General features: G+C 43.4%; 2 protein-coding genes across 2 annotated transcripts; both read left to right on the top strand.

The window, feature by feature from the left end:
- Positions 1-5,779: 5,779 nt before the first annotated feature.
- Positions 5,780-15,513, top strand: Ple (tyrosine hydroxylase ple). The gene is made up of 7 exons (XM_076902299.1): positions 5,780-5,926; positions 10,221-10,332; positions 10,693-10,788; positions 10,895-10,957; positions 11,791-12,610; positions 13,381-13,744; positions 14,134-15,513. The coding sequence occupies exons 1-7, from the start codon at positions 5,858-5,860 to the stop codon at positions 14,296-14,298; spliced, it is 1,689 nt and encodes a 562-aa protein (XP_076758414.1). The 5' UTR covers positions 5,780-5,857; the 3' UTR covers positions 14,299-15,513.
- Positions 15,514-15,946: 433 nt separating this feature from the next.
- Positions 15,947-19,396, top strand: LOC143428174 (uncharacterized). Its single transcript, XM_076902894.1, has 8 exons — positions 15,947-16,048; positions 16,111-16,227; positions 16,633-16,882; positions 17,403-17,630; positions 17,693-18,088; positions 18,159-18,300; positions 18,414-18,684; positions 19,213-19,396. The coding sequence occupies exons 1-8, from the start codon at positions 15,973-15,975 to the stop codon at positions 19,350-19,352; spliced, it is 1,620 nt and encodes a 539-aa protein (XP_076759009.1). The 5' UTR covers positions 15,947-15,972; the 3' UTR covers positions 19,353-19,396.
- Positions 19,397-19,805: the final 409 nt, after the last annotated feature.

Below are 19,805 nucleotides of genomic sequence, written 5' to 3'. Positions count from 1 at the left end.
AAATCTTAATCATTCTTGTCTGAGTGGAAGAAGGATTTTGTTGATCATTTTCGGTGAATCTATACCGAGTTAGTGAACGATAGGGGATGTCGGATGCTATTCTCGTTATTTTCATCATATTATTAGTATTTTCTTGTCTCAACTTGTCCTTTTTCTATTATTGAACAAGTTGAACAGTTGAAGGATTTTTTATGCGTGATTGCCATGAAAGACTTTATGTAATCGGTTGGATTAATGACTAATTGCTGCAAGTCTCTTCGTAAATTATGGATAAGAATATTAGATAGAATTAACTCTACTGTGCGATGCATTATTTTAGGCGCAAAAATAAATAATGCTCTCCTTACGGACAATAGTATCGTTAAATTTCAAAGCTACTCCTTTTATAATAAAAAGGTATTTAATATTACGTCACTTGGATGTAAACACAGTGGTTGTTCTTCACTTGCGTTAAAATCACCCGAAAGTGAAAGTTAACGACGAAAAAATGATCATACGTATATTGCAGAATCGTATTAAAATGAATCTGCAATGTCCCAATGTGTCAATTAAAAAAAATTACGTCATCCCAACTCTTCAGGAATTTGTTTATGAACCAACGAACTCACTGCCCGCCATTACCATTCATGGTGATCAGAACCACCGAGTCCCGCGTTCTCTGTTTTATCCGCGCGACCTTAAACGCTTTTCCGCGTGCTAATTAACGTGTCGTTGCATACCAGCCTGTTCCACATCTCGCAACAATTAAACTCCAGACTACGTTCGATCGGTTGGTTCTCGAAAACGCTCCAGAAAACGTTTCGATCAAAGTTTACGCGACTCTTACAGGCGAGAAAATGAAACAGGAAATCTCTTGTGCCTCTGCTAGGAAAGATCAAGCGTCTCGTACAATATTTCGTAAATGGACGTCGAGCAACTACGTGAATCAGAGTAACCAAAATAAAAAACAGGAGAACTAATGGCGTTTCTAAGGAAAATGCGCGATCATGCTATGCGCTCATGATAGTTTCCTCAAAGTATATTTCATTAACCGCGTGTCCTTTAATTTTCCATTTTACGCACGGTTTGCGTACGAGGAAAATGTTGTTAAAAAATAATGACGGTAAATCACATTACGTGCGGCGAAAAAGGGGGAAACTATCCGAGAACCGGTCCACCCCGCTTTATTAAACAGACAAAGGGACAGTCTCGTGGTACGATGCCTGAACCGCGTCATTCGTTGCAGATTGACGCGATGAGAAATTACTGCCACGGGATACGATGGATTTTTCGACGCGTTCTTTAAATGTCTGCGACCAATCGAAAATTGCTGAAGCTATCCGATGACGTGGTACGAGAAGAAGTCGACAGGGCCCATAACCAGAATCGTTACGTTGGTACGTTTCCATGGAAGCTGGCGTGCATGGAAATATTGCCACACGTGGAAACGGAACGATAGGAAACCTTCCAGAGTAACGAATGGTGCCTCTCGTGCTCCATTTTAACGGGGAACTTTATGTTCTCGATTTTTTTCGAAAGGATAAACCAGCTCGCGTTGCGTTATGTAAGATCGATTACACCGGGCTGAATAATTGTCGGGATCGGTGATTTATACTTTTTCGACAAATGAATCATTGCGTTAGTCGAGGAAATATCGATCGGAGCCCAACGGGTTCTACGCGAGGAGATATTTTCACGAGTTGTTATTGCTGGCATAACTTAGAGATATTGGAAATATGTATTTTATCGTGCATCAATAACCATTGCACGGATAGAGATGGCACCATTCTTGCGATCGGACGTCACATAAAAAACGCATGTGACACATTGGTGTTAGGCTCGCCGTAAATATCCCTCCCTTGGCGAGATATGTTCGCGACGCATCCTCGATTTCAAACGGCGAAACATCCGTGCGAAGTATGCGCGTGCGTTTCGTAAACGCGTGCATTTCGCGCGCGCCATAAAAGTAATTAACGTGCGTAAAGTAAAAGGTAGGGAGAAAACGCGCGTAGACAGTTAACATTTCTTGAGCCGTGATGCATCGATGTCATCGATTTCTCGCTTTTTGCGTCGTTCACCCGATCCTCCATCGATATCGAAGCGCGATGGATGCGTCACGAGCATCGACGAACGTCGATTCTCCAGGCTCCGACGCGGGGTTTGCTTTCTAAATGAAGAAAAGGACAAAAATGCGCTCCAACGCGCGCGATCGAGAGCGCAGAAACCGATTTGCGGAGTACGCGCGAGGGTTTCATCGACGCAGAGCAAGTGCCGCTCCGTTTCCTTGCTCTTAGAGCGGCCTTGACGTATGAAAGTAAGATCTCGTCTCATTTGGAGCACCGACGGCGGACTCGAGCCTTGTACGCGTGCACGCGTGGTATCCTGGAGATCTGTACAACTCTGTATTATTAATCATTGTATTTCTAATGTTGGATCCTTGGGATAGATAAGAGGAAGGTCGACATCGAGCTTCCGGCTTCTCGATGTTTCACTTCAATGCTGCTTCCACTCAAAAATTCGCCCTAATCTATTGCTCGATCTAAAGTTAATTACTCGAGGTATGCAATTAAAGAAGAATTAGAATAAATGGTAATTGTTCGCGGTATGGAATGTATGAAATATGTATGTTTTATATTTGCGATTACAACATTGGAAAAGATAGTAGAAAAAGCGTAAGCTTCATGGTCACGTTTCTTTTCACCATTTCGTCGACAGTGACCGAGGAAAGAAAGTGTAAGTTGAACGAAAAAGCCGCAGAATTTTGCAAAAAGAACTGCATTCTGCAACAACAGTAATGAATTTTTCATAAATATTTGCAATCACGAGCAACGATCCTGTATCGACTGGTTTCAGTAACACAAGTGCGTGGTCCGTTCAACTAGAAGTGGTTCTATCTTTTATTTTTTTATTAAACGATCTCTACCACGCATTTCCCAGACTAATAGAATTAAAATTATCGCCTACAGTACGTTCATTATATAAAGTAAATAAATCAAGAAAACGGCGCGTGAGAATGAAGAAGAAAAAAAGTACCGTCAATGTAAATTTACACTTCTAATAAAGAATAAACACTGTAATTTAATTTACGTTGAATCAATGAGGAAGGTAATTTTTTTCTGGAATTTGTTGCTTAGAATAATCCACGATGCGTCTAAAAATACAAGATATTCTATATTCCCTATAAATGAGCAAGGATATCAAAATATCCCATGACAAATCTTACATTCCCCAGAATAATGAAAAAAAAAAAAAAAAAAATAAAAAAAGCATAAATTGCGATATTAAAAGGAATCATGCATCATAACCAAGTAGAAAAAAAACTAGTGGGAAGTTTCTCATTTGATTTGCATGAGACACACGTCCCTCGATCGCGAGCCTCCGTTTGAATATCGAATTCGTGGCCGCGAAAAGGGGAAGCAAGGCAAAAAATGGGAGTTTCTCGACCGCAGTTCTTCCTGCGGTTTCACCTAGAATCGCAATTCCTAGAAACGCGTAAACGCGGAACAGGTCTGCGTAACGATGCAACGATCCGGATCGCGAGCGGGATTAACGCGTCAGCGTGGATCGGTCAGGTGGATCGGTCGAGCCTGCTCCGCGCGAGCCACCGATTCGCGATCGGGGCCGCTCGCAACTGGTCCCTCTCGTCCTTCTCTTTCCGCTGGCGAACGAGATCGATTCTGGGTAACTCGCTCCACTCGGGGAATCCATGGCGAGAGTGGAACGAGTCCAGCCCGAGGGATCAACGGAATCCACGCGACCGTGCCTTGGGAGTTCCCAACTGCCAGCGATTTCAGTGACGCGCTCTGTGACGTCGACGCGCGCCGGTTACGCGAGGAAATTTTCCTCCTCTTCGTATCGAATCATTATTCCTGTTCGGACAACATTCTCGTTGCGAATAATTATTCTTGAAAGAAAAAAATCTAAATGTCTCCCTGTTGATACGTATGAAGAAAAATAGTTTCGAAATGGGTGTAGAATGCATGCAAACAAGTACAAAGTAGTAATGAACGTATGGTATCTGTAGATATGGCAGCGAACGAAAGTTTTAAATGCTTTGTGAGTTACTGGTTACATTGTTACTCACTGCAAAATAGTTTGACTAATGTATCGTTTAGGAAATCAGAATTTCATCGAAAGGAATGGTGGGAATCCTTATCCAATCTCTGATAAGATGTAGAAGGCTAAAGAAATAGCACGCGTCGCAGGGCAAAGGTCAATTAATAATAAATTATCTTCTTCGAGATGCCATCGAAACTTTTACCACTGCATTCAATGGAAATGTAATTTCTTGGTAATAAAACTAAAGACGATTAAAATATTGTAATTTCTTTCGAAGAAAAAATAATATAAGATGTTTGAATGGAAAATTTCTGTAATACTTCACACGGCTACCATTTTTATTGCTTTGGTAGTTTCAGTGTTAAGTGATATGTTAATTAAAGTGTCGTTTTGAAACAAATCTAAAAGAAAATAAAGAAAAATTCCTTTAATAGCTCTAACTAGTACCAATTCAATCTTTGCACGTGTACTCTCATTTCCAAAAACAGCCCACCACAAACTATAACGTACATTGATACAAAAGAACAGCGTACACCAAATTATATGCAACACACAGCATAAACTACGAAACAAAAGAAAATAGGCAACGAATTAAATGGTCGGTATTTAAATCTATTTTTAGTTGGTATTTAAATCAACTTTTGATCAGTGTTTCGTTACCAAAACGGTCAGTATGCGATTGATACTGTTACAGTATCATTGTAGTCAGTATAAAATTAATAAACAGACAATATAAAGCAGAAAAAAACACAGTATTATAATAAATCCATTCCATTATAGATTTGTTGTAACTCGAAAAAAGGAATTACACTTAAAAATGTCTCTATACGTAAAACAAATACACATAGCATCATTCTTTATATATTAAATTAAATTATGGCTAATAACGGATAGATTATTTTTTAAAACAATAATATTTAATGTATTAAATTAATACATAATAACAAATATAACGTTTGATATTAAAGTGTAACACTGACCATTTATATTTAAATACTGACAAAAGGGATTAAAATACTGACCAGTAAAATAGAAGCAAAAGAAAAAGAAAAAATTAATGGTGGTGCCATACGTGAGGTGAAAAATGTTTCACGTCTGATTTCTGTTCCTCGAACAGAGTTTAAGTGCAAAATTCAGGCAAAACAGCTGGGATTCGACAGGAGACACGAGGAGTCGTCGAGGCACCTCGTGGTATTCGAAAAGCTGGTCTGCGCGATCGGTGGAAGCGGCAGTGCTGGGAGGACGCGATGGTGGTGGCGGCGGCAACGGCAACGGTGCTGGTGGTGGCTGCAGCCGGTGGACCACCCGAAACGAGGGTGGGGTGGGGGCACCCCTGACCCCGACATTAACCGGCGGTGAAGGGAGGCAACGTTTATATGCGGCGGCAATCCGCCCCGTAGGCGCATTCGCTCGTACGCTTCATCCAAAGCGGACTAACGCCAGGAGAGATCTGTCGTTGTTGTCAGCGTCGTCGCCGTTGTTGTTCTCGTCGCCGTCGAGTCGTACCGATCGGAGGAATCGAGGCGAACGGAAGAGCAGATAGCCGAGTTCCAGTGAGAAACAATTGCGATCTTAGAGGAAGGAATAGAGAAGCTAGGGGATACCCGGATCCTAGAAGAAGAGACGAAGACGGTGGTTGGTGATTACTCGCAGAGGAACGCACGAGATTGTTATCCCTGGTGACCCATCGAGCTGCTCGAGCAGACGCTGGTGAAAAGCTCAGCCGTATATTACCGTACATCTCTAAGCTCCCCGTGGGACGAGAGTAGTCGAATTTTCGGCTTGAAGAGTTTTCGCTAAGAAATACAACACGACGGATATGATGGCTGTCGCAGCGGCGCAGAAGAACCGTGAAATGTTCGCAATCAAGAAATCTTACAGTATCGAGGTGAGTAGTTTAATCGAGGGATTCGGGACTGATGAGGAACCATGACGGTTTCGATGATTTTTGAAAGAGAGGGAGAGATTGACGGAAAAATTGTCAAGCGACGGCTGTTTAGGTGTTAAATGTTCTCGCGATGTCGCGTGGAGTATATTTTCATAGGTAATTGTCGAGGAAACGGTGAAGTCGAGTGTTAAACAGAACTGGACGGGATCGCGAGAAAGCGCGGGAAGTTTGCCGCGCGTTTGAACTGCTACGATTCTATCACGTCGCGCTGCGATTGCGGGCACTCCTTCTCTGCTTTCCCCCGTTATTAAATCCCCCGTAATAATGGCTGCCGCGATATCTTTCGAACGGCGGTTCTTAATAATCGCGGCAAATGCAAATTCTCGCAAATTTCAAACTTTTATTTTCCGTCCAGAAATATATACGACGTTCGAAATATCGCGGCTGTTCAATCGAGTGGCAACACGTAGTCGAAAGAAAGTCATCGTGAGATTCAACCCAGAAGTTGGAAACTTCCGTTATGCGGAAGATTCCTTTATCGAGCTCGCCTGCGTGGACTCTCGTATAGTTGTATTTCGTAACGAATGGAATAAAAAATAAACGATACACACGCGAACGTGATACTCCTCGTTCGAGCGAGCCGTGCCAGTGAAATTCTTAGCCTGAAAACGAAGAGAAGACCCGAAAGCATAGGGAAAGTACGCGTGATTAATTATTACAGCGGTTGCGTAACATTAATGACCTTGTCGTTCACTCACATTGCGTTGCATTCTATCTATAGGACATTAGCATTTTTATTACCTTTATCGGCATACTAAACGGTTTCGTAACAGTATGAAAATGTGTTTGTTCGAGTCTTCTTTTTATACGGCCACAATGGCGGAAGCGTTACGAACAGGGAAACAGTCGAAACGGTTAAATCTGTCTCTCAGAACGTACGGATTAAAGACAGTATACAAGTCGTCCTTACGTCTCTTGTCGTCAGTTAAGGCGTCTAATGTGACGATAAATTATGTCACGCGGGCTGTAATTAAGGCTTCCTTTCCCGCTATTCATCGTCGAACGCGCAACCGTCAATTCCCCTCGGATCGTCAGGAAATGGCGTGATCGTACCGGCCGATTCTAACGCGGCGATCAACGCCAGCTGAACGATCGCGTAATAACGACTTCCAATCAAATCCTCCTCTCGAGGCCATGATTTTTTTTTCATTCATAACGGTCATGGGGATTTCGCCTCGGAACAGATACTCCAGGTCTGTTAGAAACGCAAGGCCGCGTTCCTCCGTCTTTTCTCGCGTGCGACGGTTTAATTGCCGTCTCGGAGAGACATTTTTATTCCTCGTAACAGCGCCTCGCATCGGTTCACTCGCGAGCACTGTCCTGCCTCTACTTTTACTTTCGATGCAAGAATCTTTTTTTATTTTTATTTTTTTTTTAATTATTAAGAGAACCGACAGAGGAATTGGAAACCTCAAGTTTCTCAATCGGCGCTTTTCACCGACGACGGCGTCGGTCCGGTTAATTAAACGGTCATCAAATTCGTTACTTTCTCCATGCATTATAAATTCCGTAGACTCGGAACTAACTCTGAATATGCTTAATTCGGCAGAGACTGGTCTTGACTAACTGACGAAATTTTGGAAATTATGACTGAGTTACGCGCGTTGGTACACCAACGAAACATCGTACACGTAAACCAGCTCGCATATGCACTGTTTTAACGACGATAACTCTGACTCACTCGAACGGAACTCGCGAGTACGCCGGATCTAGATCCAGAATCCGCTATTCGCGTGCTTGTTCTCGATCCTTGTCGGACCTGTGTCTCGTTAGCTGCGCTAAGGGTGAGAAATGACCCGCCCTTGATCTCACCTCTTTCCTCATCCATTTGCAACCACCGCGCTGCGTGGCTTCGATCGAATCGATCAATTACGCGTGTTGAAAATTTGCATGAAAAAATCTTGTTAATTAGCGTCGAACACCCTCGACGAGAGCCGCGCGATCGTATCGCGCCCGCGATATGGATCGGCCTTCGATCACGCGTGATAATTACAAGTATCTTGCGAATATGAGAACGCGAACGTCGTTACAAGTCGAATGATTAATTAGAGACGCGGAGAGGCCCTGAACGCGCTGCTTCGAACTCCGTTACTCGTCTTTGGAGGCTCGCCACACGCTCGTCAAACGCCTCTGACCACTTACCGATCTCTCGACGATCGATCGTAATACTTTGCACACGTATGCGCACGCACACGCCTACGAATTTACATATCTCCGTACACACGCTCGTTATATCGTTCCTCGTCAATTCACTATGTTAATCGATCTATTTGAATGCTTGGTTCGACGCTTAGAAAAATTGTATTAATGCACCAGATTCATTATGCATGACAATCAGCAGTTGTTGTCGTACTGTAGTTATCCTTTTTTTTTCCTCGGATCCGTTTTTTTCTCTTTCCACGTTTCCCAGATTTTTATCCGATCGACTTTTCATCTCCGCGTTTAACAGCACACTGTGGAAATTTTTCGCGCCCAGTCGTTTGTCGCGAACCGATCGCGCGTTCCACGCGCGACTTAGCCACGGTCCGGCGAATCGAGAAACCTGTTTCGTTTGTTTAAACTGGTAGCTGATTTTCTGTGACGTATAATAGGAGTTACGCTGCGAAAATCCATGTAAAGCATTAAATAGCAGCCTATGATTTTAATGGCGAAATAACGACCGACCTTGGGCGCATTTGTCATGCATCATTAGGCCGCATTAGCGGTAAAAAATTGCCAATCCCATGCGAACTCACCTTCGTCTCGCTTCAAATGCCAAACGTAATGATCGAAATCGCTCTTGGCAGTTCACCAGGCTGAAATTTCTCATTTTTTTCTAACGTTCTGGCTGAATAAACATTGTCTCGTTTTCAAGTTAATGTCTCCTATGCGCTCTGAGGAGTTGCAGGAACTTTTCCATTATTTATCTGATTCTCTTCTTCTTTTGAACCTAGGAGTTGTGCTCATGTCTTCTCAGGTTTCTTTTCCAGTACTTCTCCTCTTTCATTTTTTCTTCTTTCACACTCCTTTAATTTCAATTAAATTTATTATTGGAATTAATAATAGCATAATTTGCTCCTACTATATCGTTATATTGTTATGTACTGAATTTTCTAATTTCCTGCTCTTCCAGCGGTAATTATAAATTACTATTTATTTATAAAATTCGTAATACGGTATTCATGAAATGTGGAGTAAAAATTGTTACATCGAACGTAACTTTATTATAGTAATTAATCATGTGGCATCGGTGGGACGTAAATTCTTAGCGAAAGAATATTCGGAGCAGCTTTTCACGAGTCACCTGCTGGATGGGACCAATTTCTTCTCTAATCGGTTAATCGCCCAAATGACGCAATCATCGCGACACAGAACGATCGATGATCCATCCGTTCGGTCGTCGAAGTACTTGGCCCACTTCGCGCAACGCGTTGTTAAGGGATTACTACATGTCTTCTCTAAACCGTGCCAACCGCTTTGCACGGTTGGAAAATGGAACTGGGTCCCGCCTCGCGCGCGCCATTCATGAAAAGTGGTCGTTCAGAATTTGAATGACGCTCTTCTGTTGCGTCTAGGTGCAACGTCCAAGAATTTGTGACGAGCCTCTTAATCATTTCATCGTCGATATTCAGTTGAAGCTGTCCAAGTAATTTTTTCTACCAAGGTCAGAGTCGTCTGATTTTAAAGTCAAATGGAAACCAGGATCTTTTTTGAGTCCTTTACAGAAATCTGTAAAACAATATTATATAAATTTTGCCAGCACCAGAACTTAATCGTTAATTATCTGTAAATTGTCAATGGTCAAATGTTTTTAACAGCATCGTAATTAGTTAAAACATTTGGAAAGTAAAAGGCAACTGACCCAAACAAAGGTATAGAGGCCACATATCCCTTTTAAGAGTGCAAGAATTGGATCGTGAAAATTCCTTGAAGCGCCATTTACTTTGAGAGCGTACGAAAGTCTTTGTGCGTCTTCTGTCAGGAACCGTCAATTTCCGGTCCTTCAACAGCAGGACGACGGTGTCGAGCATTAATTTCCGCATCTTCGAAATCGTTGGCAAGGTTACTTGCAGCCTTCCTGTCCAGCCTTTGAAAGTTAGGTGCGCTTTGATTCGTCGCGAAGGACTATTTCAGGCTTTGGTCGACAATAGAAAATAGGATATCCGTCATTTAGAGTTACCTTAACGCGTAGTTCCTACACACGTGTGTTCTCCATCGTGATTTAAATATTGAAATCATCGTTTGGTGTGTTCAGAATGGATACCCCGCGAGACGACGATCTCTCGTGGACGATGCTCGCTTCGAATCGTTGGTCGTGAAGCAAACGAAACAGAGCGTTTTGGAAGAAGCACGTCAACGGGCGAATGGTGAGTAGCTAATTGTTACTTTACATTTATGCATCATTTATGTAGTTTTGCATCTGATAGCCAGAATAATCTGTGTTCATTTTTTTTTCGAAAATTATGTCGCATGCATCATCTTGTTGTTCATTTTTCAATTCTATAGAACGATTTCGTTTCAACGTTTTGTACTTCACGTTTAACGTTGTATGCATTTTATTTTGAATATTTTACATCTCGCCTTTGATGTTGCTCGTTTTTCACATTTTTCAAGTACCTACTTTCGAATTTAATTAAAGGTTGTCGATGCAACCGAGCTTCGATCTATTCCACGATTATTTAGTACGCTTGTTATCGATATTGCATGATCGTTTCGTTTGCTATTAGACGATCAGCCTGTCTGCACTCAGGAGACGGAACGCGATGTCTCGTCCAGCGATGATGAGCAGGTAGAATCGCTGGCTTGCGCTGCCAAGGACGGAGGTTCGTAGTTTGCCAGGAATTATTTTTCCTATTAAAGCGTCAGATTTTCGTTATCAGACGTTGCACGAAGTGTTATTAGATGTTGCATGTTGTATTTCACTTGCAGAAGCTAAAGCGGAAGTTTCGTCGGATAGCGACATTGGCAAACCAGACGAGGATTACGACGATGGTAAGTACATTTACCAAGAATATAGTAGAAACAACATTTCTAAGAACGAAATTTCATTCCACGTCTATTTTATTAAGTTATTTCCTCTGTGTTTTTAATATCAAGCTCTCGTTTAGATCGCGTTTAAATCATTAACGAAAGTTGTATTAATAAAAGATAACGTTAATTATTCCCCCCAAAAACCCCCTAAAATTCCCCCTATCAACAGTTATTCGTTAGAAACTCCAATCATAGCCACATTTAAATAGAAGATCGTAGAGTCTATCCTAAAAATTATTTAGTCAACCGATGTGCTCGCATAAATGCGATTCTACTGTACATCGTATACCGCGCGGTAAGCCAAAGGGTAGTAAAAATTCTGGAAGATACCATCGGTAGGTTGCAGAGGGAGAGCTGGGTAAATGGAGGGTGAAACAGCTCCCATTGTAGGCGGTGTTACACGGCTGACCAAAGAGAGTTGAATTACGCGCACTCTTTCTCTTCCTCGTCCTTTCAACGCTTTCCCGAATCCGCTTTGTGCATTTAAAATCGTATTAGCCCGGCGACCCCTTTCTCTCGGCTCTGAAACGCCTCGGCGCGTCCACGATAAATGTGTAACGCAGTTATTTCTTTCCCAACCGTCGTCTGCGTCCTCGCCAGGCACGTCCGCGTGCGACAATAAGAGGTACTTTATTCTCTCCAGCCTTCCGGCCGCATAAAACTACCCGAGGGAGCAGACATTCCGCGGAAATGGACTCTGAATTGCTCGATTATTACCGTCCGCGGAAATCACTTAGCGCCTCCTTCGCTACGTGACCCAATAACCTTCAAAGTTTCCTCCCGACTTCTTCTAGATGCCGGATTGACCGAGGAGGAAGTGGTCCTCGCGAAGACCATAGCGGAAAGCCCGGAAAGCGAGCATACCGTGCAAAAAGCAGCGCTGGTCCTGCGTCTGCGCGAGGGGATCGGTTCTCTGGCGAGGATCTTGAAGACCATCGAGAACTTCAAGGGAACGGTGACCCACGTCGAGTCCCGGCCGTCCAAGAAGGAAGGGCTCCAATTCGAGGTGCTCGTCAAGGTCGACATGACCAGGCAGAGCCTGCTGCAATTGATCAGAAATCTCCGGCAGAGCTCCGCGTTGGACGGCGTCACTTTGCTCGCCGACAACTCCGTCAGCATTAAGGACCCCTGGTTCCCCAGACACGCGTCCGATCTAGACAATTGCAACCACTTGATGACCAAATACGAGCCTGATCTCGACATGAACCATCCTGGATTCGCCGACAAAGAGTACCGTGCCCGCAGGAAAGTGATCGCCGAGATCGCGTTCGCGTACAAATATGGCGACCCGATACCTAACATCCCTTACACCGAGACGGAGAACGAGACCTGGTCACGCGTGTTCAACACGGTAATCGACTTGATCCCGAAGCACGCCTGCATCGAGTACCAGCGAGTCTTCAAGAAGCTGCAGGACGAGAAGATCTTCGAATCTCATCGCATACCGCAGCTACAGGAGGTCAGCGAGTTCTTGAAGAGAAACACCGGATTCACTTTGAGACCCGCGGCTGGACTGCTCACGGCCAGGGACTTTTTGTCCAGTCTCGCCTTCAGGGTGTTCCAGAGCACCCAATACGTGCGCCATATAAACAGCCCTTATCACACTCCAGAACCGTAAGTGTTCATTTCAGAGTTTCTATTTGTATCCGTACGTCATCTCCTCTATTTTTATTGGCTTTGCTCCTCGCGTTCGTATCGCGAGCTCGTGTGCGTGGGAGGATCCTTTTGCGCGAAGATAGGTGGCGGAAATCGATACCGCGTTATGACGAGGGCGACCCTTGTTACACAGAGAACGATAATAATGGAATTACCATGGCTCTCTAAGCTCGTAATGGAGCCCTAATTGGCTTTTAACGACACGATGGCGTTCATAACGCAGTTTCACAGTTGCGAACTCGTTTCTCCGGTGAAGCAGTTTCCCTGTTCCTCGGATTTTCAATATCGACGTACTGAAATTGCTCTGGACAAGAATATGATCGCCATCAGCCGAAATTGTCAATCATTATCGCGCGCAAACATTATTTCGAGTTAAATATAGGTTGAGTAAATTCTTGCTTCTTCGACAACTCTTTGTATTCAATCTTCTAAAATCGCACCCAATTTTCTCTTCCACTTTTCACAAGTGGTAGATATTTTGTCGAACGAGATCTCATTATGCCTTTAGATGCGACGCTATTTCGACGCGCAATTCTAGATAACGAAATTATACGTCATTATTGGTTCAGAGATGAAAGCTTCGCGAACATTTTCGCCTCCGCGTTTCATCGCTGCCCTAACGCTCGCTCGCTGGCGTTCGATTAAATTAAATTGCTTTCATTTAATATACGCAGAACGTCGTTCAATTAATACGAGACTTCTTTAATCGATCCTTTTCCGATTTACAGAGATTGCATCCACGAACTCTTGGGACACATGCCTCTTCTGGCTGACCCGAGCTTCGCTCAATTCTCTCAGGAGATTGGCCTAGCCTCGCTCGGTGCTTCTGACGAAGAGATCGAAAAGTTGTCCACCATTTACTGGTTCACCGTCGAGTTTGGTCTCTGCAAGGAGGGCTCAGAGGTGAAAGCTTACGGCGCTGGGCTTCTGTCCGCTTACGGAGAACTCCTTCACTCGCTAAGCGACAAATGCGAGCATCGACCATTCGAGCCGACGACCACTGCCCTTCAAAAGTATCAGGATCAAGAATACCAGCCGATTTACTACGTCGCGGAGAGCTTCGAAGACGCGAAGGAGAAGTTCCGTCGTTGGGTAAGTGTCGTTCGACGTTGGAGACTTCAATGCTTGGTGCGCCGCGTGCTTTAGCTGTATCGCTCCGTTCGTTTCGATCGTAAATTCGTAAACTGTAAATTTAACTCGTTCAGTTATCCCTGTAAAGCCTGGTACACTACTTTCTCACGCATTATTAATTTATTTGCAACTCGATTTCTTTCATTGATACCAAACTAGCTATTTTCTGCCATTATTACAGTTCCTAAATTGTAGATTAGTTGCGTGTTACTAACTTTTAAGATTAACATTTATATGCATTTATGCAAGTATCTGGCTAGAAAGTAATTGGAGTAACTCGATTTCATTTTCAATAAAAATAGTCAAGGAGAATTTTGTACGGTGCTCACGTCGACCGTTTCGGTTTTCAGGTGGCCACCATGAGCCGACCGTTCGAAGTCAGATACAACCCCCACACGCAACGCGTCGAGGTCCTCGACAGCGTGGACAGATTGGAGAACATGGTGTCCCAGTTGAACACGGAGATGACCCACCTAACGAATGCCATCAACAAACTGAAGAGTTCCTTCGCGTAAAGACCAGAGGATCCCTGTATGACCACGCTGCGACTATTCTCCTTCGCGAACCACCGAGCTCTACCAAGCTTCTCGCTCCTCGACGTCTGCGTTCGAGATTAATTCAGCTTGCTTCTCCATCTTAGTTCGAAATTCCTTCCGTCTAGGTTGCCAACGCTCCGAGACTCGTTCAAAGGACAATAAGATGTACATATTACAAGTATTAACAGTTTCCGTTGGAGAAGGACGTCGAGATCTCTCGCTAGCTCGGTCACGTCATCCCGCATCATCGTTCGCATCGAATCGTTCTCACTTTGTGTATAAAATCGTCCATCCGCGTAGTTGCGTGCATCCAGGTTGTACACTGCACGTTCGAAGCACGGATTCGATTTACGCTCGTTTAGGGGACGACGAGCCAGCCGTGCTTCTCGTGTTATTTATTGTATTCGCGTTCCTTGATCGTCCACACGCGCGATACTCTTTGCTAAAAAGTATTATTGGAGGATCTCCGATGGAAAGTCTCGACGAGATCCGATACGCTTCGAACGTTTACGTCGTTTCGTTTATTATACGCGATCCGCTATTACTTCATTCAACTGTATCGCATATTGTTATCACGTTAGTTGTATAGAACATCGCGTAGCTGCGTCCGAGTCTCGTCCATCCGTAATCGCGATGGGACGCGACCAACGCGTCGGTCTTCGCTAACCGTTAGAGAGGCCGCGTCGCGAGACGGCTATATAGTATTATAAAGCAATGTAGGTTCCGTATTTTTTTAGGTAGTTATTAACACGTGTTTCTTGAGAAACGTGCTTATTCGCCGACGATAGGAAATCTATGGAAACGGACAATCGTACGTGTAACACTTGTTGAGCTATTTTTCTTTCATTCTTCTGTTCAACATTTTAATTCAAGCTGGCATTGTTTCTCGGGAACGATCGTCACTATTCAAGAACGTAACTTCGATAACGAAGCCACGGATCAGTGTTTTAATTAGAGAAGCACCAGTCTCTAGTATGTAGTGCGAGAAACCCCGCTTGCGCACCCTGCACTATTTCCTGCCGCTAACTCGTGTATGTATACCAAATACTTTTCCGCGTTCGTGTCGACGCGCACGACTTTTTCGCGCTTACCGAGCTGTAGAAAACGCTCGTCGTGTTCGTTAGATTTCCTTTGTATTATATTGTAAAGTACCATATACAGAGAGCATAATAAAAGTCTAAGATATGAATCTTATCAATTGTCTTTGTTTTTACCATCCCGAACAGTAAGATGTGCGCGAGGTATCGTTCGGAAGAAGGGTTGCGGATAAATGTCGAAGGAGTCTTTTGTCGCTCGTTGGAAATATCCACAAGTTATTTTACTTCTTTCGCACTTGCAACAGAAATTCCATTCCATATTTCGTTTTAATCCAATACGTGGTATTCGAGTTACTTTGCGAACACTCGATTGTGTCAGTACTTTGCTTTTTTCGAAATTGAAAAACCGCATATTGGCTAATTTGACTAATTCCCTGATCGAAGTGAAATTTGCTTTCCGATCGCCACGCAGGAGGTGAACGTCGCGTCGAAGCAACTCGATCCACCCTTCCGTTTTCACATTTCGTTTACCAAAAACCATCATGGCGATTCCCACGTGAACCCGGAAACGGATACCAGCCAGGCGTACAGTCGCTCGTGTTCTCGTTCGGAGACCATGAAGCTTTTGGTGGTGCTCGGCGCGCTTTTGCTCGTACAGTGCGCGGGTTCGTCGAAATCATGGAGCAGCGATAGTAAGAGAAAGCCTAGCGTCTGGTTCGGTTTTCCAACGATCATTTTCCTGTTCGCCCACCAGGTTATAGCGGGGAGATGTTCTCCGTGTTCGGTTGGATCGGCTACCTGAAACGCGTTTCTGTTATCGCGCTGATGCTGGTCGGCGTGGTGCTCTACTACGTTCCAGAGTCGCGACCATGTGAGTAGGAAACGAAGTAGCCGTAACAGTGGAAACTGTGAGGTTTAAGATGGATTTAAAGATGTCACTCGTCAGTCGAGCCGGCGGTTGAACTTCGTTACGATCTCCGATGGCATCTTTGATCCCACTGTGCATCTGTATTTTCAGGAGACTTTTCAGTTTCCAGATAAACGTACAAAAGTTGCTATGATTATACAAAGTAATCCGTGCATCGAAATTTAATAAATTGCTTAAGAAGAGGAAGCATTTTGTGATCGAAGCGAATTTCGATAAAAAAAAAAAATAGATTGTTTTATGGAAGAATGATCGAGGAAGAAGTTGCGATGCGTAATGAAATGCGCGCGGACGATGCATTTTAATCTTCTCTCTTTAAACATTCCCGACTTTAATAGGCGTTTTTTACAGACGCGCGCAGACTGTGTTACGCGCTGATCGATCTGACGGCGAACGGGTTGAAGTCCGCGCTGTGCGCGCGCGAGAGCGAGTATACGTACGAGAAGATCAAATCCAAGTATCAACGCGCACGATACGAGCAAGCGTTGGCGGCGCAGAAACGTGTTTCCCAAGGAATCCGCGACGGCGAGGATTTCGACGGGACGCGAAAGAGTTACGGCAAGAGATCGAAAGTGTACATCGACGATGACGATGTGTTGGGGTTAGTTCATCGTTAACGTCGTTTAGCATTTTTCTGACAAGGGGACATAGGCTTCTCGGAATCCGTGCTCTGTTATGAACAATTTTTTAACGCATTCTAAATATCAGCGACACGTGCGCGTTATGCACTGATTCTAGTCTGACGCGGGAACTAAAAGTCACACATGAGTGACACGTGCGTATATTCAAATTAATATATCTAATCATATGCCTGACATGTGATCGATATCGAACATTCAACGAACGGAATTTGCAATTTCATTGATTAATTTATGCTAAAACTCTATTGCAATCCATTATTAACCCGATTGATAATTAAATAGATGAATTAAACTTAAATTAGATTCAGGATATTAAGCGGCAGTTAAATATTTGAATTATGTTTGTTAATTACGCTAAATATACTATCTGTATGCAAATGAAAAAGTATGCGATGGACTATGTGGATCAATCGAAAGTTGTATAGTAAACAGCGAAGATGTTAAAATAGTACTAGAAATTACTGTAACAATTAATTGCAGAAGTAAAGAGAAGAAGAAATGCAACGAGTTAAGTAAACACCATCGACAATCCCAGCATCGTTTTCGAAGTAACACCATTAAACAAATTTCGACCGAATCCTGCACGGAGAGTGCTAAACCACTCTACTTATACTCGGACAAAATGAACGATTTGCATAAATATCTGAACACAAGTTTGTCCAGCTCGAAACGAATCAATGGAACTGAAAATTACGCGCTGTTAATCAGGTGAGTACTTAGTAATTATCAATAGCTCAACTTCCTCTAAATTGCTCCTTCGTTCGTTATAGCGGTAGCCCGCAGCAAATGGCGCTAATCGATCAAAAATACGAGAAGGATGACGTAGTGATCCTTCAAGATCCTTACGCGAGAATGGAGTACAAGGAATGCGGTACTTCGACCGACAAACTCTCCTCGAAAGTGGAAGCTTCCTGCTCGGACCAAGAAGGGCCTACCAGAGATTGTGACAAGCACGAAACGGACACACACGGGAAGGAAATTGAACCGAGCTCGATACCAGAGTGCAATGCTTCGAGATACTCGGTCGGTAATTCCTCGCGTGGACCAAGCCAATACCACTGCGGCGGCGGATGTTGCGGAAGCAACGGGTATTCCGCGTCCTCGGCGGAATTGAGTAACGGAGAACCCAAATCAATGTCACCTGTCGATATAACGAATGTACTAAAGTAAATGAAACACTAGCCAGGTCGAGCAATGTAAATAAGAATATTGTAGTTCGATGAAACAACATTTAAGATCGTCCAGAAGCGTGTTGGCTTCCAAGTTGCAAAAGAAGACGGGGAGAAATGAGGAAAACTTGTACGCGCTCGATTACGACAGCCGCAAGGTGGAATTCGAGGAGAAAGATAGAAACGTCGGTGACGTTATTTGTAACGTAGTAAGTACTGAAAAGTGGCAAGAGCTGCGAAAAAGCGCGTTGTTTTTTAATCTTCTTTTTAAATTAAGGATGTAGTTCGAAAGATATTTCGAAAGGCATTTCATTTCATTTAGAAACACCAAGAAAATGGATGGAAGTATGAAGACACACCTAGAGTCCGTAGAAAAAGATTTCGGAATAACGATTATAATTGCAATTACGCTTCTTATTATACTGATCGAGGAGGAGAAGCCGACGATGAAAATTCCCAACATGGAGAACGAATAATTGGAAGCCATGATCTCGATGAAAAACCTCAAAGAGAGAATCTTATGTTTCAGAGAAGTTCGAACGATTCGATCTTCGATTACTACGAAGACTTTTATACGGAGCCTATATTGAAGAGTACGTTAAGTTATTTAAGCCTTCGTGATCTATTTTAATACAAACAAGAACTAAGAATAATTAAAAATACTTGACAATTATTATATAAAAGGAATTCTACAGATTGAAGAACTTGGTACTTCTACTAAACAAAGAAATTAGTTGCATAAAATGAGAGCACAAAACCGCGTAAAAGGCTAAACAAGTTCTTTGAAAATAGAAAAACATATTTTCGAAAATCTGTCATGCCTAATTTCACTGAAATTCTGTAAATAGTTCCATTTCAGATAAACGCAATATCTGCGAAAAGGATTTTTGATAATTTAAAAATTGTGGCTTACAATTTAGCAAGAAGTTTTACCATAATGTCCCTACCTACGTTACCGATGCAGCGCAAGTTTCAAAGTGCTAAAGATTCTTTTCGCAGACATTGATTTTATTCAAAATGAGATAATTTTCAAGTCAAGCGTGACAGGTTTTCGGAAATTCCGCCAGGATCGATATTCGTCGTACTTTATAGTAGTCAGCAACACTATTTCATGACTTCAGATCGATTTACACCAGCCCTAGCGCGTGCGATAAATTGGATCTTCGGTGGTTGTCCGGAGGCGTCGAGAAGAGCGGCTCTAAAACACGGTGAGGTCGAAAAGGAAGAAACTCGGACGTTCACCGACGAGTGGCTTCTCTGACCACGAACGTGGAACCTCGTGTTCAGACTGTCGGTAAACTTAGATCTCTGTCGTATCAAATATTCAAAACCGAGCCAAGTTTATTCTCCCTGTCGATTCGAATAAATTCCCGTGAAACCCGTTTTCATCGCTCGTTTGCTTACTTTCCTCGAAATGATTCGAATACCGCCGTGCAACCTCAAAATAATAACCAAACGCGCACTCAGTTTCCGCGAACCTGCGATTTACAAACAGATTTCCACTCGACCCGTGTAACGCATCCGGAAACGTTTCACGTTTTACGAGGGTGACCGTGGCACGTTCGAGGAGTCAATATTTACCGCGATTCCGACGAATTCGGAAAATCGTTGCAGCGCGGAAGAAGCGGGCGAGTTTTCGAAACCGGCGATCCCCCGTTTGGCGCGCGCTCCGCAGCCGGAAGTGGGTACCGCGGCGTACGTGGCCCAAGAGCAA

The sequence above is a fragment of the Xylocopa sonorina genome, chromosome 10 (genome assembly GCF_050948175.1).
Source record: "Xylocopa sonorina isolate GNS202 chromosome 10, iyXylSono1_principal, whole genome shotgun sequence".
NCBI classification, from domain to species: Eukaryota; Metazoa; Arthropoda; class Insecta; order Hymenoptera; family Apidae; genus Xylocopa; species Xylocopa sonorina.
Note: the sequence above shows the minus strand (reverse complement) of the source record. Positions and strands in the feature narration are given on the sequence as shown.